Source organism: Podarcis bocagei, assembly GCF_964188305.1.
Source record: "Podarcis bocagei genome assembly, chromosome: 1".
Lineage (NCBI taxonomy): Eukaryota > Metazoa > Chordata > Lepidosauria > Squamata > Lacertidae > Podarcis > Podarcis bocagei.
This window is the reverse complement of record NC_138125.1, coordinates 86,108,175-86,131,363: the sequence shown is the minus strand read 5'-3', so window position 1 is coordinate 86,131,363 and position 23,189 is coordinate 86,108,175. Positions and strand designations below refer to the sequence as shown.

The following is a 23,189-nucleotide window of genomic DNA, read 5'->3' as shown; positions in this document are numbered from 1 at the left end:
TTTATACCCCACACATACTACTGGGTTGCCCCAGCCACTTTGGGCAGCTTCCAACATATATTTAAACATTAAAAACATTAAACATTAAAAAACTATACAGGATTGCCTTCAAATGGCTTGGGGCGTCTGATAACTCTATACCCTCCAACATTTCTCCAATGAAAATAGGGACATCCTAAGGAAAAGTGGGGCATTCTGGGATCAAATCAGAAATTGGGATGGCTTTTCTAAGTCAGGGATGTCCCTGGAAAATAGGGACACTTGGAGGGTCTGCCTGGGCTCTGAGCCTTCTTCCCTTGGGGTTCCCCAGTTGTTTCCTCCCACTATTCCTCTGCATCCAACCAGCCCCTGACAGTACCCCACTAAAGGGATCCAGGAAGGAGTGCTTTGTCCAGGAGCCCAGATGAGGGACAATGGGCTATAGCACCCATCCAAAATGGCAGTCCTGGAGGGATTGATCTGATGTCTGTCATAGGGTGACACTTAACCCAGAGTTAACCCAGATGAAATAATAAACCAGAAGGCTGGGTGGTTGATTCAGGATACATATCTGATGCCTTCTCCAAAACCTACTTAATCAAGTTTTGATTTGCAATCAATAAAGTTGTGGCCATTTTGAACCCATTACCAGTTGTCTCATGTCTTATTATTTCCCTCCCATTGTCCACATGGTCCCTGTACCTGGGCCCACAACTGGTGCCTGAATTTGTCCCCACACTGTACCGCACCACACCTTTCCCTTTTTGTGTCTTGTCTTTTAGACAACAACAACAACAACAAGGACTTTATTTGCGTAGCCAACAGGCCATAGCATCAAAGGACAAACACCGACAAAAATACATTACAAATATAGTTACTGTATTATCTTATGGCCTATTAAAACCCTAGGTAAAAGCTGGATTATCATTCATCAATGACCCTCTGTCCCATGGGCGGCGGCCTTTTCTCTGGTAGGTTGTTCCAGGTCGGTTAAGTAAATAGACCAGCCAAATTGAAAGATTATAAATATAAATATAACCTCGGAGGGATGGTCAGGACAGGGAGAAAGATAATAATAACCAGATGCAGATAAGTTACTAATCTCAGTACTTAAAACTTGGCAGAGGTAATAAAATACTATTAATAATACATAATGATAATAATGATAAGATCCTAGGCGAGGAATCCGGGTGACGACACTGATGTCATTCAGATGGCAGCTCTCAGTCTCATTGCTCTCTCGATAAATTTGGCAACCTTCTCTGTTGTCGAGCTGTTCTGGTCGGCTAGGAGTGAGAACAATTTGGCTTCACAAGAGCTGCCCGGGATGGCAGATAGGAGCGGCGTGATGGTCTCGTCCCTGAGATCTTTATATAGGGAACAAGACAGGAGAACGTGTGACACAGTCTCTACATAGCCAGCTCCACAGGGGCAGAGCCGGTTCTTGAATGAAATTTTTTGATATCTACCTTCAAGAACAGCTGAGGGTAACATATTTAGTCTGGCCAGTGTAAAGGCCCACCTGAGTTTTGGAATGGTTAAGGTAGACAAATAAGGTGCCCGAGAATCAAAGTGGGAGGGGGGCAGATAAGCGTACCAAGCACTAAATTTCTTAATATAAGCCAGATTATTCTGCTGCTCAATATCCTTCATGCGCTGGTCAATAATGGTTTTTGCCTTGGGGAGACCCATTTTCAGGAGATGCTGTGCTTAGAGGCCACATGTAAGTAGTTTTTGATGCACTACTTTGGACCACCGACTTCTATGAGCATCTCGTGCTACTAGAGGTAGTAGTCCGGATGGGTTTAAATTTAAGCGAAGCCAATAGTTGAATGTTCTTAACCAGGTTTGGGTTTCGACGGAGAGGAGGCCAGTCTCCAGCCGTAGGGCTGCATTTGGTGCGCATGGTGGAACGGCTAGAATCTGTCTTAAGAATTTAGACTGGACCGTTTCAACTGTTGAGTCGATGTATGTAAATATTGATGGCATTATAGGAGCCCACCAACTGATATTGTTCTTCATGAGCTCTGCTGGAATGTGGTCTATGCCTGGGGCTTTGTTGTTTTTCAGTTGGGCAATTAGTTTCCCCACCTCCTCTATGGAAACAGGGGGCCAATATGGTAAGTTCTTGGAGTAGGCACTTGGATCATTGTGCTGAACTTTGTCGTCATAGAAGAAGGTTTGAAAATATTTCATCTACTCCTGGGGTTCTACAGTACATATGGGACCAATCCGCTCCTGGCCCAGGAGGCCCATAATGGTACTCCAGAAGGAGGTTGAGTATTTCTCATTCGAGGCCTTCACTAAGTTACACCAGGCCAATCTTTCAGCTTTTTGTTTTTTTACCTTTAATAGCTGTTTGTAGTTTCGTCTTAAATAGATATAAGCCATAAATAGCGAGGGTGCTCTGGTGTTTCTGTAATTCCGATAGGTTGATCTTTTAGACTTTGTGGACTGTCTTGTTAGAACTGACTGGGAATAAGCCATTCCAGGAACAAGGAACAATTGCTCCCCACAAATAAATAATTAAATACATTTCTATGATTCTTCTTTTGAGAGTTTCTCAGTCATGAGACTCCCGAACAAAGACTTTAGTGACTATTGTTCTCCGGAGGGCATTCTTCACATCTTTGTTCCTCAGACTGTAGATTAAGGGGTTCAGTACAGGGATAACAATGGTGTAGAAGACAGAGATGTATTTGTCAGAGGTGGGTGAGTACCAGGAGCTGGGGCGGGAATAGATGAAGAGGAGTGTCCCTTCATAGATGATGACGGAGGTCAAGTGAGAGGCACAGGTGGAGAACGTCTTGCTTCTTGCCGTAGCGGAGTGCATCTTCAGGACCGAGATGACAATGAGGACGTAGGAGATTATGATGATGATGGAGGACATGATTTCCACTGAGCTTCCATATGTGTAGAGCAGGAGCTCATTGAGGGAGGTGTCTGAGCACGACAGCTTCAGAAGCAATGGGAGGTCACAGAAGAAGTGGTTAATGACATTTGGGCCACAGAAGGAGAGTCTGAAGGCAAAGCAGGTGTGGACCAGGGCACTCAATGTACCACCAAGGTAAGAGAGGGCAACCAGCAGGAAGCAGAGCCTTGGTGACATGATGACGGTATAAAGAAGTGGGTTACAGATGGCTACGTACCGATCATATGCCATGGTAGCGAGGATGAAAGACTCCGTGTCAGCAAAAGTGCAGAAGAAATAAAACTGCAGTCCGCAGCCGGCGTACGAAATACCCTTTTTTGTTACCAAGAAATTGACGAGCATCTTTGGGACGATCACAGACCAATAGCAGAGGTCAACCAATGACAAATTGCTAAGGAAGAAGTACATAGGGGATTGGAGCTGGGGGCTGGTTCTGATCAGAACCATCAGCCCAATGTTCCCCAGCAGAACCAAGCTGTAGAGCATCAGGAATACCATGAAGAGGACGACTTGAATAGCTGGGCTGCTGGCAAAGCCCAAGAGGACAAAGTGGGTCACCGTGGTTTCATTACCATCTGACATCTCTTTGCAATACGTTAGGTACTGGAAGGAGGCAGAAGCTGGATTGCAGAACTCAGTGTGCTTAGGGAAAGAAAGGCAACAGGCTTTTCAATAAAGCAGGCACCACAAAAGTAGGTCAGCAGCTATGACAATAAAGAAAGGAAGGTGTCAATTTCACATGGGCAGCACCGTATAATTAGAAAGAAACACTGTTAGGTGGTCATGGGAACAAATGTTCAGAGGATGAAAATCAGTTATAGTCACTGACCTGTATCAGGAAACAATATGGGCCATTGTTTCTCTCCTTTCCTTTCATCTGTTGTTGTCTTCTGCTAACTAACACACAGCTGGGGAAGGAACTCCACCCCGCTCCTTATTTGATGCTGAATGTCTCGGCTTCTGTCAGGATTCTAAACAAACAAACAAATTTGTATACCGCCCTGTATGTGCAGGTCTCAGGGTGTTTACAACATAAAATCACAATATCAAAATACATAACAAAAACAAAAAACAACCCAGTAACCTCTCCCTCCTGAACACATTTTAAAATGGCATTGGATGTTCATCAGCCAAAGGCCTGGTTAAAGAGTAACATTTTTGGATGGATGAAGGAGCCATCCAGGATGCGGATGGATGGATGTGAAAGGAATCTCTCCTAGTTTCAACAAAAAGAACTCAGTACTCTCAAGGTATCTGCACACATCCACTCCGCCTTAAGGACAGGCCTCTGTGTATGCACAGAGGCTATGTTTCTTGAATCTAAAACACACACAAATATGCCAGTCATAATATAGAAATGGAAGCATGGGAATGACTGTGGAACACGGATATAAAATTTACAGCATGTTATGGTTTAAAGAGAGAATTATATGAAAATGCTATATAAATGGTACCTAACACCTAGTAGATGGGCAAAAATGTATAAAAACGTAATCTTACAGATTGCTCCATGAAATTCAGTTAGCCATCAGGTGGTGCATATGGTCTGTTGCTGTTGCCACATAGGGCCTCAATATTAGTTAATTAATGCTGAAAAATAAAATTGTGATAATTAGTCTTCTGAACAAAAATGCAGACCCATTCAACATACCTTTGGCTCCGTTATTTTCCTTCTCTGAATTCACAGTTTGCTCCTAAGCTGGAAAAAATGCTATATATGCACCTTTTTCGAGCCCTTGGGGCATAACCTCTGAAGGATATGGCACCATAAGATCTCAAGAGTATTGTCTGCAGAGCATGGTAATTAAACCCTGACAGTTTTGTGCATTTTGCAGAGTTATTTTAAAGATAATGAAGTGCTTCTTATGAATCATGCTATGAAATCTGTTTTAAACTCCAGTTTTTACAGTTGAGATCCCATGCTGAATTGTGACAATCAATCAATAGTCTCTGGACTTGCTGATACAAAGCAAGCATTCCTTTCCGCACATATGCTCAGCTGCCCCTTACAGTCAAGCTCTCCTGCTTGCCAAGAGGCTATTCAGAAGGTTCTGAAGTGGGACTATTAAACAGCTGCCCCCTTCCCCCAGTCAGACTGCTGCTTCCTTTCCATTAAGCTACAGCAGGGGGAGAGATGGAATTGTAGAAGCTCTCTATAAGCTCAGCAGAGGGATCAGTGACTTTCAGCTTCCTGAGCTCATTCCCTTCCAGCAGGTTGTTCCAAGAATGCTGCAATTAAAAACTAGTGCTGAGTTTGTCCCCCCCCCCCATTCTTCTCATACCCTCTTCCTTTGTGTTATCCCTTTTTAGATTGTATTATTGATATTTTGTGAGTTGCTGTGGGAACCTTTGATTTTGGATGAAGAGTAGAGTAAACATTTTCCTCTGCTTCGAGGCATTATGGACCAAGTCTGTAGCAGAGATCCTGCCTTATAGGTGTAAGCTCATCCTGTGATGTGGATTTCTGTTTGCACTGGGTTCCACACCACAGTCTATGCATGGAAATCGCGCTGCCCTCTACAGATAGTCCTCTGTAGAGGGACAACAAGGGATGCAGCTGATGGGGATGCAAAGGCAGAGGTGGGATCAGCAGGTGGAACCCTTCTCTTCTCCACTTTGGGGATGCTAATCTAATGAGGGGAATGCTTGAGCAGGACTAGAGAAACATGTTTCTCCCTCTCACCCTTTCTTAGGTCCTGGGTGCAGGTATGAGAGGTCAACGGGATTCAACAGCCAAACTTCTGGCAGTGGCGGAGCTTCATGCTCTGGCATCGTGGAGAGCAGGCAGGGGCAGGGCTGGTGTGTGTCCTGGGGACGTGGTGCGCTGCCCATAGGGCCGTTGCGTCGGTCCAGGGGGCGTGGCGCTCCACCCGTAGCGGTGCGGCGTGCCTGTTGGAACTTTCCGTTCCACCTTAAGAACAGATGTGTGGAATTGTTGTATGTCACATGTCTGTTTACACTCCAGCACAGCTTGCTGGGAACTTCCATTTTGTGTATAGCTTTTGCTTTTGCTGTCTTGCTTTGGACATGAAGAAGATCGGACATGTTTTCCTTTTGTCCTGATGTATGCTGAATAAACTGCTTGTAAATATGCTCACACATACTCTTCTGCCACCTCTGTTGCGTAGCATTATATCTGTTGATTAGAGCATGCCCTAGCTTTTGAAGTTTGGGTCGCTGATTCATGCTGCACCAAGGATTGGAGTTCGTCTGGGACACTGGCCAGTGGGATGGAGCCAGCTGGGGGCCTGCCAATTGCCCCCGCTTCCTTGGTTGTATGCCAACAGTGCCGCCCATAGGGGCGTGGCGCCCAGCGCAAGTGGGGGGAGACAGCCACGATGACACCCTGCCGGGATCGTGCTGCCGGGGGCAGTGCGCTCCCCCCGCACGTCTCTTCCTCCGCCAGTGACTTCTGGTAGCAGTTAAGAACATAAGAAGAATCTTGCCAGATCAGGTCAATGGTCCATCTAGCCCAGCCTCCTGTTCTTACAGTGGTCAACCAGAGGCCTCTTGGGAGGCTCCCAAGCTGGACTTGAGTGCACTAGCGCACTCCCCACTTGTGTTCCCCAGCAACTGGTACTCAGCGGCACAACTGCCTTTGACAGGGAAAGTTGACATCAGGGTTAGTAGGCATCTTATGAATTTGTCTATAACCCTCTTTCATCCCAGTTAGCATCCATCACTGCCTCTTACAGGAGTGAATTCCATAGTTTAACTATGTGCTGTTGGAAATTATTTTGTTGGTACTGAATCTTCTAGCAGGATATCCTCCTTCTCCTATTATGAGAGAGGGAGAAAAACTTCTCTCAATCCACTTTCTCCAAATGGTGCATAATCTTATACACCAGAGACCTTCCCATATTCTTCCAATTGTGCAAGCATTTTTTGGATACTTCCCACTGGGTTTTCAGTGGTTACGTTTACATCATCTGCAAAGGCTTTAATTTTATAACATAGAGTTCCTAGGTTAATTCCTCTTATGTTTTTATTCTTTCTTATTGCAATTAAAAGTGGTTCCAAGGTGGCAATAAAGAGAAGTGGGGAAAGAGGGCACCCCTGTCTTGTCCCCCTTTCGATGCTGAACTTTTCGGTGAGCTTGTTATTTATTAGCAATTTGCTTTTTGGTTATCATATATCCTCCTAATTCCATTAATTATTTCCCCTCCTATGTCCAGACCTTTAAAAGTTTCCAATAGGAAATTCCATGATACTCTATCAAAAGCTTTTTCTGCATCGACCAATAACATGGCCATCTTTTTACTTGGTTTCATTTCCACATACTCCAAAAGGTCAATTATTATTCTTGTATTGTCTTTAAATGTCTATCCGGTAAGAAACCCACCTGATCTCTGCTGATTATTTTGTTTAGAATCTTTTTTAGTCTATTAGTCATCAATCCAGTATAGATTTTATAATCTGCATTCAACAGGGAGATTGGTCTATAATTTTTCATGTCTGTCAACTCCACTCCCTGTTTCAGGATAAGAGTGATCAGTGCTTCTTTCCATGATTGTGGTATATCTTTTCCTCCCAATATATTATTCATTATTCTATGTAATATAGGGAGGATTACTTCTTCCAAGTTCTTATAGTACATTAATGTAATTCCGTCAAGACCTGGTGATTTGCCACTCTTCATTTTCTTTGTTACTTGTGCTATTTCATCTATTTCTATATTGGAGTTTAGGGCCTCAACTTCTTTTTCAATTCTTGGTAATTTATTTTGTTGTGAATACTCTTCCATTTTATTAACATCTAATTGTTCTTGTTTATACAAATCTTTATATAAGTTTAAAAAAATTAGTTTTATTTTTACTGGGTCGGTTATTTCCTCCCCTTGGTCCAGAATTTTATTTATAATTTTTTGGTTTGCTTTTCCTTTATCATCCATGCTAACTTGCCGGGCTTATTGGTGGATTCAAAATACCTTTGTTTTGCCCATTTAATTTTATTTTCTACTTCCTTATTTAATATTCTAGAGATATGGGATTGCAATATCTCTATTTTTTGTAATATTTCATGACTTTTTGGATTTTTGGTCAATTCTTTTTCATTAATTCTTATCTGTTTAGTTAGCTCATGGATGTTATTGTCATTTTTCTTCTTCAGCCTAGCCATTTGTTGTATTCCAAGACCCCTCATGTACGCTTTACTTGCGTCCCAAACTACATTTATATCTGTATTTTGTTTATCTCGAAAAATTTCGCTAACTTGTTTTTTGCTTGCGTCACCCATTGTTCGTCTCTCCATATCTCATTGTTCATCCTCCACCTTCCGTTTGTTTGCTTTTAAATTTCCATATGTATTGTTACTGGATTATGATCTGATATAGTCCTTCCCAGAATTTCTGCTTTTTCTAAGAAGAGGGTCAGCCCTTTAGAAATCCAAATAGCATCTAACCTCCCCCTTGATTTTTTAGCTTCCGAGAAGTGTGTAATATCTTTCCCATTAGGGTGTTTAATTCTCCATGAGTCATAGAGGTCAAAATTGTTCACCATCTGGAAAAAGGAGAGCGGTAGTTTACCTTCATTGGTAAGTTTCCCTCTAAAAGTTCTATCCCATTCAGCTGAGACCACTCCATTCCAATCTCCCATAAGAACAATATTCTCCTCAATATAGTTCCATAACTTCTTTCCCAGCTCCTTAAAAAACTGATTTATTATTGTTCACCCCCCCTTCTATAGTAATCCGCACTCCTACAGTTCTACCTTCTTCAGCCATAAAAAGTAATTGGGGGTCTAGGCTTGCTTTAACATAAATCACAACACCCCTCTTTCTCTCTGTTCCTGATGCAATAAACTCTAGACCCAGGTTTCTATTCTGTAAGACCCTAGTATGACTTTTGGAGATATGGATCTCTTGTAGGCATATGATAACCCATTTTTTCCTCTTTAATATGTGATTTATTTTATTCCTTTTAAGTTTACTGTTTAGCCCATTTACGTTCCAAGAAATGCACTTTAGTGCCATAAAGTCTTAATGCTCATACGTCACTTTTTCAAAATTAAAGTTTAAAAATAAAGTCCTATTTTCCAGTTCTGTTACAATCTTGCTTCTTCAGCTTCTTGTGGTTTCTCCCCCCAAGTCCTTCCAGTTTTTCTTACGAAAAGTCTGCTTCTTCGGCCGATCTGAAGGTCTTGCGTCTCCCTTTATAGGTAAAAGTTAACCCTTTGGGGAATTACCATCTAAATAAAATTTTGTTTTTCTTTAGAGCAGTTGTCAGGGGTTTGTAGTTTTCCCTTTTCTTCAGGAGGTGGGTCAGGACCTCTTTCATTATTTCTATGGCTTTGTCATGTATACATAAGGCATTACTTCTACTTTTCAATAATGTTTTTTCTTTGAGAAGTCTTGAGTTCAAGAAGACCAGGCAGTCTCCTGGTTCTTTTTTGATTTTAGATTTATGTAGTTTTATCCTCAAAATTTTATCAATATCTAGTGATAAGTCCTCCTCCTGGACCCCCAACCAGTCCACCAGGACTTTTAATAATTTTGTCGAAATGTCCTCATCCTGGCTCTCTGGTATTCCTCTCAGATGGAGAAGCATTTCTTTTTCTCTCAACTCAAGGACTTCCAATTTGTCCCAAATCTCCTCCTGCATCTTCCTTAGGTCCTCTATTTCCCCCTTGTTTTTGTCTTGGATTTTTTTCAGTTCTTTTTGCTCAGCCCCCATCTTTTTGGTTATTTCTTCTTGCTTACAATGTCTTTGCCTTCACTTCTTGCACTGTCTTATCAATTTCTTTATTCTTTGTTGTCAGTTGGTTCATTTGATGTGTAAGGTCCATTATAAGAGCTGAGTTTTTTGTCAGTTTTATTGCCCATAGTTACTACTTTCTCCTCCAGTGATTTTATGTTTCCGCCTACTGAGTTTATTCTGTCTCCTAAGTCTTTCTGCATGGCAATAATCAAATCCTTTACATCCATACTTGCTTCACCTTCCGCCACCAAAGTTCTCCTTGCTTGGCTGGCAATTAAAGTTTGGCCAATTGTTGATTGTGTTCTCTTTGAACCCATTTGGGTATTTGGATATTTTTGGATGGCTGGTTATTTTGAGATTGAGTTCAATTGTCTTTCGATTCTGCTTTTCTGGCTCGGATTCTATATAGTCTCCAAAGATTAAAACTATTGGGAGTTCCCCTGTGGGAAGTTTAATTAGATCTAATTTTCATGAGTAATTAATTTTATCTTTATGCTGGATATATTTGGAATTTTATTTTTTCCCTTTATTTGTATCTGATGTTTATGCTTTACAGTTCCTCTAAGCAAGTATTGGTGTTGCGGGTATGGCTATATACATTTCCTCTTGGCTGTTATATCTTTTCCTTCCACTATTGGCCGCTGTGTCGCTCTTCCTACTTGAGTATTCTTGAGTATTATGTCTCTTGGCTGTTATGTCTTCTTCTTCCACTAGTGGCCACTGTGTAGCTCTTCCTACTGTTCTTGACTATTATGTCTCTTAGCTGTTATGTCTTTTTCTTCCACTAGTGGCTGCTGTGTCGCTCTTCCTGCCGTTCCTCACTCTATCTTTCTCTGGTGTTAAAGCGGCTCATTGAAGTCTTTTCCAGTGTAGTCTTTCAGTAATGGCCGCCGCCCACCCCACCCAATCTGCTGACTTACTTCTCCAGCCTTCTCCTCACCTCTCTAGATCTCTGCAAGTCATTGGTAAAGAGCTCTCCTTATTTCTGTCGTCTGTATAGCTGGTCTAAACTGTTCCCCCGCTCCAAACTCCAGTGACACTTCTTGGGTTGACTGTGTTATTTTGGGAGCACACAGAAGCCCCTCAAGATCTCTACTGCACTGCCGATTCTGCAGTTTTAATTTCTGTTGTGAGGGATGACCCCCTTTTAGCATTCCACTCGCAACTTCTTAATTTTATCTGTTTGTTAGTTCCCCCTTTTTTGTTTCTGATGTATTGTTGGGGCTTAAATAACCCCTTTCTCACTGTATATATATGGGGGGGGGGGAAACGCTCCTTGAATTTGTGTCAATATCTTACTGGAGAGTCCAGCGCTAGCTCATGGGGTCTGGAGGTGAAGGCACCTGAGGGCAATCTCGCTCCCTTGCGCTGAGGTTCTCCCCTAAATTTCTTCTTTTTAAAGTATCTTAAAGTCCAGTTCTAGTGTGGGGAAACCCCTTTTTGCGCTGCTGAGCATCTGCTCCCGGGAAATCCACCCGAGTAGGGGCAACTTACACCTCCTGTTGCTCCTGCTTCGCCTCTCCAGGTGCCGAGTCTGTCTCGAGCAGCTCAGAGCTCAAACTCTGACCAAACGCTGAGCGCACTAGTAATTTCATATCATGTCATGTATTCCAACATAGCAGCAAATAGTACAATAAAGCCAATTTTGACCTGAGTCCATGATTTGGATAAATGCAGTGTTGCCAGTTCCAGATCAAAGGATGGCAACCAACAAAATAGTTCTGTTATTGCAAAGGCTTCTGGCTGTGCAATGAATCTTAACTTCTCTCTCCACTTCCCATGTCCATCCCCCAAATAAGCTCTGGGGGTTCTCCAGCCCTCTGGAGCAGATTTGGGGGAAGTATAAGGGTATGCAGGGAGAGAAGAGGGAGAAAAAGTTCTATGGTGCCAATGGAAATCCTTGAGCAAATGGAACTTCTTCATTGGACAGCACCCCAAGGGTGTGACAACACTGCATATGTAGGATGATAGTATGTTCCAACCTTCTTCTGGCTGGGTGAGGTCTGTGCTTGTTTTTGGAGGCAGGTGGCGCTGTGGGTTAAACCACAGAGCCTAGGGCTTGCCGATCAGAAGATCGGTGGTTCGAATTCCCGCGATGGGGTGAGCTCCCGTTCTTGGTCCCAGTTCCTGCCAACCTAGCAGTTCGAAAGCACGTCAGACTGCAAGTAGATAAATAGGTACGGCTCTGGTGGGAAGGTAAATGGTGTTTCTGTGTGCTTCTCTGGTCCTCCAGAAGCGGCTTAGTCATGCTGGCCACATGACCTGGAAGCTGTATGCCAGCTCCCTTGTCCAGTAAAGCGTGCGCTGCAACCCCAGAGTCGTCCGTGACTGGACCTAATGGTCAGGGGTCCCTTTACCTTTACCTTCACCTTCTATGCAGTGGAGTTCACCTCAGCCTCAGTACTCAAGTTAAATTGCTCCATTTGAGCACCTCTCATTTTGGGGGGGGAATGTGCTGGACTAGAGATTTGTCCCACCCTGACAAATGTGTTGAATTAAAACCAATAAGCATAAATAAATAAATAAATAAATAAATAAATAAAAACGCCCACCCACCAAGTATTGCTTTAAGGATAAGGCTGACTTTCAAAGTGCTATCACCAGATACTACTACTACTGTACTACTACTAATTTATTTATTTATACCCTGCCCAACTGGCTGGGTTTCCCCAGCCACTCTGGGTGACTCCCAATAGAATATTAAAAACATGATAAAACATCAAACATTAAAAACTTCCCTAAATAATGATGTATAAGGTTGGGAGCTTTTCTCATTCTTCCCCCAAATGTTCAGGTTTTGGTAATATTTTAAAATATATTTTCCTAAAAGAAAGTATGAAAGGCAAACCTAGATTTATTCATGTCATATTTCAGTACAGAAAGAACCAGATTTTGTTTTAAAAAGCATTTTATTGGATTTTATAATTTTATGACACTAAAAATGAAAACCATTAAGTAAGACCTAGATTTTCAGCTGGTCAGGACAGTGTTCTTTGTGTGTGTTAGGTGTCCAGCAAGCATTCCTTCATGAATCCCAGATGCTCAAGCAATCAAGGGTGACCAGTTCTGCATGTCATGCATATCTTTACAGAAGTTGCAGAATCATAACTTATTCTACAGTGTGCTACATAGTAATTTTTGTCCAGGTTAATTTATTCACATGAGTGTTTTGGGTACAATCCTGCATACAAGCCACTGCATTTAGCACTACTTATTTCTATCCCCCCAATATCTTAAACACTCTTAACAGTGCATTAGATCACACACTTCAATAAAATGGCTCAGTTTGTCAGAGTTTAGTATTTATAAGCTTCTCATGCTCCACCTGAAAGATAATTTCAGTGCTTGAAATCTTCTCAAGGCATTTTTCACTTCTTTATTCCTCAGGCTGTAGATCAAGGGGTTGAGCATGGGAATCACCACAGTGTAGAAGACAGAAACCCATTTGTCCTGATCCATGGCATAGTTAGAACTTGGCCGCAGATACATGAAGACCGTTGTTCCATAGAAGACAGTGACAGCCACCAGGTGTGAGGCGCATGTTGAAAAAGCCTTTCGCTTCCCCTCTGTTGAGTGGATTCTCAGGATAGCAGACAGGATGAAGGCGTATGACACCACAATTTCCACTGAAGTGAATATGCCCAGGACTGTGGCAAATACAAAGAGAACCATTTCATGGATGCTTGTGTCAGTGCAGGAAAGCGCCAATAGTGGGGGAACATCACAGAAGAAATGGTTGATGACAGAGCCACAAAAAGATAGCATGAAAGTGGAAATCGTTTGGGTCATTGCATTCATGAAGCCAACCAGGTAGGATCCGGCCACCATCAGAAAACACATATTGGGAGACATAGTAGCCATATACAGCAGAGGATTGCAGATAGCCACATACCGGTCATATGCCATTGCTGCCAGGAGGATGCACTCGGTGCTTGCACAGAAGACGAAAAAATACATCTGCACAGCGCAGCCTTTGTAGGAAATGGTTTTCTTCCCTGCTAAAAAATTCTCCAGCATTTTAGGGGCAATGGCTGAGGAATATCCAAAATCTAGGAAGGACAAATGGCTGAGGAAGAAATACATTGGTTTCTGGAGTTGAGGGTCGATCCTGATTAGGAAGATCATCCCAACATTCCCGGTCAGGGTGACTAAATACATAATTAATATCACAATAAAGCAGAGTGGCTTCAGTTCACGACTGTTCACTAATCCCAAGAGGACAAACTCATTTACCTTTGTATGGTTTTTGCTATCCATTTCTCTGCTATGTCTATCTTCTGTTTATAGTATCCACTTTGCTGATGAAATCTGATCTGTAATTCAGAAAAAGTTTAAGTTGGTAAGGAAGCATGCTTGCAGCCTGGAGCTCTGAGAGCAGAATTCTTTGGTTGCTACCGGAGGTGGCAAAGAAAAGCACAATGCTAATGCAGGTAGACATGAGGTTGACTGGATGAGACAGAAGTGGATAGAATTTGCAGGCACTTGGGCCTCCCTTCATGGTGAATGAAGCCTGTCTGATTACAGGCAAAGTCTATAACTTTTTTAAAAAAAATTGGGGGCAGAACTAAATTAAGTTTGAAGGAAAGTGCTCTGTGGGCATGAATCCTGTCAAATTTCAAAAGGATAGCTACAGTGCTAGGTACCCTTAAATGTGAGTTTGGGGTGGAAAGTACTAAAAGGGATTGATTTTTTCTGGTAAAATCATCTCCTCTCATTACAAGCTATGTCAGTCATAGTGGAGCTTCCTCTCTGCTCTCTTCCCACAGTGGCGTATGATCTCCCTTCTTCCACAGCCCCACTCTAGTGTTATGGCACTGTGGTATACTTAGAGACATCATTATTGCTTTCAGAAGACACTTGCCTGCATTTTTTAAATGCCTCAAGCACCACAGCATGCATCAGGGGTGTCCAATTTAACCTATGCCACCGTGTACAGATCCTGCTTTACACCCCTTTGCCTCATGATTCAGGAATCACTCTTCTATTAGATGCACCACCGATCTGATTTGGTATAAAGCAGCTATTCTCCTATATAAGTAGAAGCCTGCAAGGAGAATCTATATCTCACTAAAGATTCCTGCATTGCAGAGAGCTGGACTAGATGACCCTTTTGGTTCCTTCCAACTCTACAATTCTGATTCTGTGAAAAGCTTTATGCACTGTGGATAACTGAGGTTTGTGCCACTTCTCTTGCAAGCTGCAAACTGTTTCCAGGTTTAATCAAAATTGTCTGACATAAAGAAGTCTGCGAAAATCTTTCCCTCTGCTCAATATTTCCCCCTCTGCTCAATACAGTCCAGCTTTTCACAATTTGCAAATCTGTATTAGATGTGCTACTCTAGGGCACATTTTATGCAATAGATTAAAGCAAGGGAGATATGCAGATCCTCTCATGTGTAGTGCCCAGTTTACACATTGCAAAAAACATTTATTATCGCTCATAAGTAAATATAATATTGACTCACTTTTGTTCTGTGGCATTCCTGAATTATTTTAAACAACATGGATATTGGTGGTATAATCTTTTCATTTGCTAGGGATCTCTGGAAACCACTTTGTGTCCACACCAAGAGTGTAGTAGAAGTGATCATGAAATTTCTGATATTAAAGCAGCATTCACAGTGACAGAATGGCTCTTAGAGACCTCTCTCATGTGGAATATCCCTTGTGATCAAATCTCCTGATTCCTTCTGATGTTCACCAAACAAAGTGATAAAATTGATTCTCAAGGGCTATTGCACTGATGCTCTATGAAATCTTCACAGATTCAGAGAAATGTTGGTCACTGAATGTTACCAAGATGGTAATTTTCTTTGCAAAATGTGGAATATAGGAAGCTGTCATTTGCTGAATCAGGCCCTTGCTTCATTTGTCTCAGTACTTTTTTTTTCTAGAAGAAAAGGTGCTTGTAGTCACCACACAAGGGAGGGCTCTCAGACCCTGCCAGAGAATGCTTTGGGCAGAAGCTTCCCGGGTTTTGGGAAGGAGGTAAAAAAAAAGTGCCAGTAATGTGTACTGGTGTGTACCGCCAGAAAAAAGAACGAAGTATTAGATACACCAGATACAGAGAAAATATCTGACATGCTGACAGGAGCGGATGGGAATTATAATAGAACAATATCTGGAGGATTGCAGGTTCACCACTCCTGATTTACTCAGACTGGCACTGTCTCAAGCAGGGGTCCTTCCTAGTCCTACTTGGCAAACTAGGGATTGAACTGGAGACCTGAAAGCAAAGTTTGTGCTCCACTCTTCCTAGCTCTGATTCTTCCCCACTGTGTTGTGCAAGGCTTACATATAATAATTCCATGGAGGTATTTCCAAAATCATCCCAAGTTTGGTTCACCGGGATCCCAAGGGGAGACCCACTATTACATTATAGGCTAAGCTACAAATGTTAACACAACTCACATAGTCTGTCTGTGTAGAGGTGGAGTGGGACCACATCTGCTGGTTCCATCTTCAACCTCCACACATTCAGAGGAAGATGAGAACTGGCTCTGTGCGTGTACATAAGAACAATGGCCCATCTAGTCCAGCATTCTGTATTTACAGTGGTCAACCAGATGCCGGAGGGAAACTCCCAAGCAGGAGTCAAGCACAAGAGTAGTTTCCAGCAACTGGTTTTCAGAAGCAATGCTGTATCTAACTGTGGAGTCAGAGCATAGCTATAGACTAGTAGGCTAGTAGCCATCAATAGCCCTCTCTTCCATGAATTTGTCTAATCCTCTTTGAAAGTCACCTCATTAATTCCAAAGAGGACTTAGCCACACTTCCTCTTGTCCTGCTCTTGTTCCCCTGGGGAAAACCACTCTTTAGCAATCAATCAGAGCAAACAGCAATTTGGGTTTTCTCCAGATGGATGTTTGCTCTGATTTAGCACTAAAGAGTGAGTTTTTTCTCCTAGGAAAAGAGTAGGGCAAGGAGAAAACTGTTTGAACCCATGCTTTCAAGGCATGGGGCAAGTGGAAAAGTGGACAAACCCTGAGTCTACTTTAAGTAAAACTTAATTGAACACACACACACACACACACACACACACACACACACACACACACACTCCTCCTATTTCCTATACTCCCCAGTGCCCCTAAATATTGGCTCCAGAGTGTGGGATGGTCTCCCAGAAGAGGAAAGGGGCTGCAAGGAGGAGAGCAAATTGGCAAAACTCCCTTCCCTCCCTGTTAACAGAGGTATCTGCTAAAGCAATGGTCCTTCAGTGAATGCAAGACCATCTACTGGCTCATCACCTTCTTTGTGTGCCTCCTCCACAAGATGTTGGGAGGGTGGCAACATGAGAATGGGCCTTTTCTGCAGTTGCTCCCTGTTTGTGGAATGCTCTCTCCAGGGAGACTCGCCTGGCACCTTCATTATACACCTTTAGGTGCTAGGCAAAAACATTCCTTTTCTCCCAGGACTTTGGACTTTTAAACTGCGTGTCAGGGACTGGGCAGAGGAGGAATGGTGGAGACTGCCTCCCCAGCCTGACCCTTCCAGAGATGAAGAAGACAGTTCAGAATTACAACAGGGGTTTGAGGGAGATGACAGCTCAGAGGCAGATGAGGGGAAAAGCTGGGAAATAATGGGAGAAGAGGGGTGACAACTGACGGACACAGTGTCTTTAGAAAGCATTCCATTCTAAAAAAAATTGTCAAAAAACCACAATCTTTCCTGCTCGGAATTTTAGATCATGATATAAGAGAGGTAAATTGGAGATTATTTATGTATGTGACAAAAGCAGCAAGAATCTTATTAGCACAAGTACGGAAAACAGAGAAAACGCCAACGTAGGAAGAATGGCAAGCCAAGCTTATAGACTACATGGAACTGGCTATGCTGACAGAGAGGATACATGAGAGAGACAACATCGATTTCAAAAAGGAGTGGGAACCATTTTTAAACTATATAAAAAGACAATATAAAGACTTGGACCCATTGGCAGGTTATGACTAAACTTTCACAACAATAGAAGAGGTAAAATCAGCAGTGTATAGAATTTGTTTAATAAATCAATACAGAAATATGGGGGAAGCCAAAGGGGGGGGGGGAGAAATATGGATATATAAATTGTTCAGTTAAGATTTGTGGAAAATTTGTTGTTATAATTTGAAAATTCAGTAATTTTTTTTAAAAATAGAAAGCATTCCAGACCCCCCCTCTCCCAGTATCCAGTGAACATTGAAAGTAGGAGAGCAGAGACCTCAGAGGCAGAGGACACTTCTCAGCACCTGTAGTGATGATGCATGAAGAGAGAGAGGGAGGAGGTGGAACTTTACTCGGGACAATGTCATTATTCCAAGAGGCTGCATTTCCAACCCTATCTTTGTGGATATTGAATAAAAAGCAGTTGGTAAGAACTTTTCCTTGTCTTATCCATTCCTGGCAACCTGCCGTGGGGGTGGGGGGTGGATTCTCTGATGCCTGACACTTCGTGCTTTTTTCTTCTTCGTGCATTGATTCTGAATTGGGACCCAGCATGGTGCATACAGAAGCAGAGCTTTGCATGAGAGAAAAAGGTGGAAGGGAAATAATAACACTTTACCCAATTACTTTCGCCAAATAAGATTTTTATACAGTGGTACGTCGGGTTAAGAACTTAATTCGTTCCGGAGGTCCGTTCTTAACCTGAAACTGTTCTTAACCCGAGGTACCACTTTAGCTAATGGGGCCTCCTGCTGCCGCCACTGCACGATTTCTTTTCTCATCCTGAAGCAAAGTTCTTAACCTGAGGTACTATTTCTGGGTTAGTGGAGTCTGTAACCTGAAGATATAGATATCCTGTTATTTGAAATTAAATTAAAATAAAATTCTACCCTGCTTCTTTTCCCTGGATTGTCTCACTAGATCTGGTTGTGGATGTGTTTCTTATAGTATGAGCTAAGTACCTCCCTTGCCATTTTGGTAGCATTCATTAGTTGCCCTTGACTGGGGAGCTAGTTACTACTGTTGATGGAAATTACAGAGGCATATATGCGAAACTGTCAGTAGAGCTGGTTAGCTGATTCTGACTATAAAGTGATCAGGGAGGCAAGCAACCCACAGCTTAAAAAAATCTATGAAAACAAAATAGGAAGTTTAATTGCTAGGATATTCACACAACAGTGTATGCAATTCCCAGGATCAGGGGTATTCAGGTGCCTCAGGGACACTATCCCAGAAGCCACCAAATGGCATTTAAGACCTCTTGGTCTACTTACAGATTCTGAAAGCAGAGAAGAAACCACACAGTATACTCCAGGTAAGTTTGCTAATTGAGGAGCAGAAATCTAAAGCTAGACTTACATGTTTTGCCACTTTGAGGTAACTGTTTGCAATCATTTGACCATGGTGAACCATGTGGGATTTTATGTTGAGAACATTAACATCACAGACCAGCTTGATTACTGAGAGTTACCAAATCCAGACTGGTTCAAAATCCTCCCAAACCATTCTCTGAGAGCCAATGTGGTGTAGTGGTTAAGAGTGGTAGACTCGTAATCTGGGGAACCGTGTTCGCGTCTCTGCTCCTCCACATGCAGCTGCTGGGTGACCTTGGGCTAGTCACACTTCTCTGAAGTCTCTCAGCCTCACTAACCTCACAGAGTGTTTGTTGTCGGGGAGGAAGGGAAAGGAGAATGTTAGCCGCTTTGAGACTCCTTCGGGTAGTGATAAAGCGGGATATCAAATCCAAACTCCTCTTCCTCCTCTTCTTCTTCTCAGAATCTTATTTCATGAAGACTATTCTGAAACATGAATCCATCCAGGCACACTGGCTTGGCTCTGGAACCATGGGTGCCTGGGGCCGTGCACGCTGTGGGGGCATGTGCAGTTGATGTCCCATGTGCCCACTGCTGCATTTTGTAGGTGTCTGATTCCTATATGGGGAATTTTGTGGGTGTTTGGGCACCCAAGACCTTGACACCTATGAATCTATCTTGAGCCCAATCTAACAGCCAAATATGATTGAGTTACTTGTACACAACTTAAAAGAGCAGAACTGAGTCTTCTAGTGATTAAATGTCACTCTGACTCTCCACACTGTTTATTGTCTCACTTCAGCTGCGGGAAATTCTACAGTGCTTATTTTTATCTTTACGCATTTATAAAAATTCAGTTTAGTAAAAATAATGAGAATTACATGCAATGAAATAAATAATATATTTGTACCATTTAAATCAGGGGTGACTAACTTTCATCCTGAGGGCCAAACTGATGGTAAGCCATCTCTCTGTGGGAAATATGCCAAAGTTGGTTGTGGCCATTGTATATGTGCATCGACACATGCATACATGTTTATTGTGCATACAGATTCCCCCCACAATAATAAATAATAATAAAATTTTATTTATATCCCACCCTCCCCAGCCGAAGCTGGGCTCAGAGCGACTAACAACAATAAAAGTAACACAGTTTACATAAAATCACAATCAATTAATTGAAATGCATTCTAAAATCAATTCATTCTAAAATCAATTCAAAATCAACTTAATGGCAACCATTGGGCTAGAGTTCTATGAGGATTACAGAAGGAGAGAGGGGGTCAGATTGTGCCTTGGCCAAAGGCCTGGTGGAACAGCTCTGTCTTGCAGGCCCTGCGGAAAGATGTCAAGTCCCGCAGGGCCCTAGTCTCTTGTGACAGAGCGTTCCACCAGATCGGAGCCATGGCCAAAAAAGCCCTGGCTGTGGTTGAGGCCAGCCTAACCTCCCTGTGGCCCGGGATCTCCAAGATGTTTTTATTTGAAGACCGTAAGGTCCTCCGTGGGACATACCAGGAGAGGCGGTCCCATAGGTATGAGGGTCCTAGGCCGTATAGGGCTTTGAAGGTTAAAACCAGCACCTTAAACCTGATCCTGTACTCCACCGGGAGCCAGTGCAGCTGGTATAGCACTGGGTGAATGTGATCCCACGGCGAGGACCCCGTAAGGAGTCTCACCGCGGCATTCTGCACCTCCTGGAGTATGTGGGTCAGTCTCAAGGGCAGCCCCACGTAGAGAGAGTTACAATAATTAAGTCTGGAGGTGACCATCGCGTGGATCACAGTGGCTAGGTCAGAGCGAGAGAGGTAAGGAGCCAACTGCTTAGCTTGGTGGACATGAAAAAATGCCACCTTTGTTATAGCTGCAATCTGCGCCTCCATGGAAAGGGAGGTGTCGAAGATTACACCCAAACTCTTAATGGATGGTGCTGGCACTAATTGCACGCCTCCTAAGAGATGGAAAGTGCATTTACGTCTGCCACATTCACAGCTCAAACACATTGCAAAAATTTTTACAATGGGATTGACATATGAAAATGGTGCGAACCCAATAGGATGTGAACCCATAACCCCCGTTCCATGATTGTACTCAAGTAAACTGTTAAAAAGCACATTTGTTTGCTTTTTTTTCTTGCCTTGCTAGGAAAAGTCAGAAAGAAAATTCCAGAGAAAGCAAACGTCCTTATCTCAGCATCCATTGCAAAAAATAATGGATAAAGGAAATCATTCGGTGATAACAGTGTTCATTTTTCGGGGATTCACAGATAATCCAAAAATGCAGCTCCCTCTTTTTATGGTTTTCCTACTGATTTATGTCATCACTGTAATCTGGAACATTGGGATGATTGTCTTAATTTGTGTTGAACCTCAGCTTCATAACCCCATGTATTTTTTCCTGGGCAACCTCTCATTTGTTGACCTCTGTTATTCCTCAGTCATTGCTCCCAAAATGCTGGCTGACATCTTAGCTGAGAGTAAAAGTATTGCTTATAATTCTTGTGCTATACAGCTATATTTATTTGGCTTATTTGCTGATGTAGAATGCTTTTTGCTGGCTTTGATGGCCTATGACAGGTACGTGGCCATCTGCAAGCCCCTTCACTATTCGGTTCTTATGTCCAAGAGAGTGTGCAGACAGCTGATGGCTGTAGCTTACTTCATGGGCATCGTGGATTCAATGATACACACTTGCTGTACATTCCGGCTACCATTCTGCAGGTCTAATATCATCAATCATTTCTTTTGTGATATACCTCCCCTACTGGCACTCTCCTGTTCTGACACATACATCAATGAGATTCTGATATTTACCTTCCTTAGTTTCATTATAGGAGGCAGCATTGGCATGATTCTTGTTTCCTACATCTATATCTTAGGCACAATCACAAAAATGCACTCCACTGCAGGCAGGCAGAAAGCCTTTTCTACCTGCGCCTCTCACCTTACGGCCGTTGGGCTATTCCATGGGACAATGCTCTTTATGTATTTTCGGCCCAGCTCCAGCTATTCCTTGGACCAAGACAAATGGGCTTCAGTGTTCTATACAGTAGTGATCCCTATGCTCAATCCTCTGATCTACAGTCTGAGGAACAAGGATGTGAAGGATGCCCTGACAAAAGCACTTGACCACATAGAAGTGGTTTTGCTTCAGTATAGTCCTTGGCACATAGAAAGAAAAGGGAATGGTAAAAGGTAAAAGACCCCTGGATGGTTAAGACTAAGAGGTGTGACATTCATCTCGCTTCAGGCTGAGGGAGCCGGCGTTTGTCCACAGACAGGATTGGGAAAGGATATGGAAGAAAGGGGTTAAGTTCACTGCATGTACGATGTTAAAGGAAAATATTATGAAGATGATGTATAGATGGTACTTGACCCCTATAAAACTAGCAAAGATTTATCACAATAGTGATAACCTTTGTTGGAAATGTAAAGAAAAAGAAGGTCCTTTTTTCCATATGTGGTGGACTGGTCCCAAGGTGAAAGACTTCTGGGAGAAGATTTATAATGAACTGAAAAAAATGTTGAAATATACCGGTAGATTTATTAAGAAACCAGAGACCTTTCTTCTTGGAATAACAAAAAAGATGTTAAATTATTAAATTATTTTATGCCACAATGGCCGCCCAAATATTACTTGCTAAAAATTGAAAAACACAAGAATTACCAACAGTGGAAGATGATGGACTTTTCGGAGCTAGCTGACCTGACTGGAAGAATCCACGACCAGAAAGAAGAGGAGTTTCAAGAGGACTGGAGGAAATTTAAGGACTATTTGAATAAATATTGTAATATAAAAAAATAGAAATTACTTGAAAGAAACAAATAGGCCTAGGATTATAGTATTTTTCGCCCCATAGGACGCACTTTTCCCCCTCCAAAAATGAAGGGGAAATGTGTGTGCGTCCTATGGGGCGAATGCAGGCTTTCGCTGAAGCCTGGAGAGCGAGAGGCATCGGTGTGCACTGACCCTCTCTCGCTCTCCAGGCTTCAGGAAGCTATCTGCAAGCCTTGCAAGCCCGGTGGGAGTTTCCACGGGCTCACAAGGCTTGCGGGCAGCAGCCTGCAGCCCCCGCGAGTGTCTGCAAGCCTTGCGCGCCCGGCAGGAGGTACCGCCGGGTGCGCGAGGCTTGGGGCGGCAGCCTGTCGCCCGAAGCACGGGGAGCCCTCCGGAGGGCTCCCCGTGCTTTGGGCAAGTGTCTGCAAGCCTTGCGCGCCCGGCAGGAGGTCCCGCCAAGCGCGCAAGGCTTGGTTCGGCAGCCTGTCGCCCAAAGCACGGGGAGCCCTCCGGAGGGTGCCCTGTGCTTCGGGCAGGTGAGCGCAAGGCTTGGGGCGGCAGCCAGGGGGGAGGG

General features: G+C 43.0%; 3 protein-coding genes across 4 annotated transcripts in view; 1 reads left to right on the top strand and 2 right to left on the bottom strand.

Annotated features, from left to right (window-relative positions):
- LOC308576310 (olfactory receptor 5AR1-like) overlaps window positions 1-22,036 on the top strand; it is a gene marked incomplete at both ends in the record, with an annotated part of 30,313 nt that extends 8,277 nt beyond the window's left edge. Inside the window, one exon of the mRNA XM_081175535.1 lies at window positions 21,212-22,036. Coding sequence (XP_081031661.1) covers window positions 21,212-22,036 — 825 coding nt within the window. The remainder of the gene's footprint in view (window positions 1-21,211) is intronic.
- On the bottom strand, window positions 2,422-3,919 carry LOC308572833 (olfactory receptor 5I1-like). Of its 2 annotated transcripts, none has more exons than XM_081169274.1 (2): window positions 3,741-3,919; window positions 2,422-3,553 (listed from the first exon to the last, which is right to left on the bottom strand). In XM_081169274.1, the coding sequence occupies exons 1-2, from the start codon at window positions 3,786-3,788 to the stop codon at window positions 2,543-2,545; spliced, it is 1,059 nt and encodes a 352-aa protein (XP_081025400.1). In that variant the 5' UTR covers window positions 3,789-3,919; the 3' UTR covers window positions 2,422-2,542. The 2 variants fall into 2 exon arrangements, with proteins under 2 accessions (XP_081025400.1, XP_081025401.1); XM_081169275.1 differs by having other exon boundaries at window positions 2,422-3,615; window positions 3,741-3,868.
- On the bottom strand, window positions 12,896-13,862 carry LOC308572917 (olfactory receptor 5AR1-like; the record flags this gene model as incomplete). Its single annotated transcript, XM_081169461.1, has 1 exon — window positions 12,896-13,862. The coding sequence occupies one exon, from the start codon at window positions 13,860-13,862 to the stop codon at window positions 12,909-12,911; it is 954 nt and encodes a 317-aa protein (XP_081025587.1). The 3' UTR covers window positions 12,896-12,908.
- Window positions 22,037-23,189: the final 1,153 nt, after the last annotated feature.

Excerpts from the sequence above, each read along its gene's own strand:
- LOC308572833 (XM_081169274.1), bottom strand. The coding sequence starts at position 3,788 with ATGAAAGGAAAGGAGAGAAACAATGGCCCATATTGTTTCCTGATACAG. Across the intron at positions 3,554-3,740 it reads CATATTGTTTCCTGATACAG|CACACTGAGTTCTGCAATCC; the intron begins GTCAGTGACTAT and ends TCTTTCCCTAAG.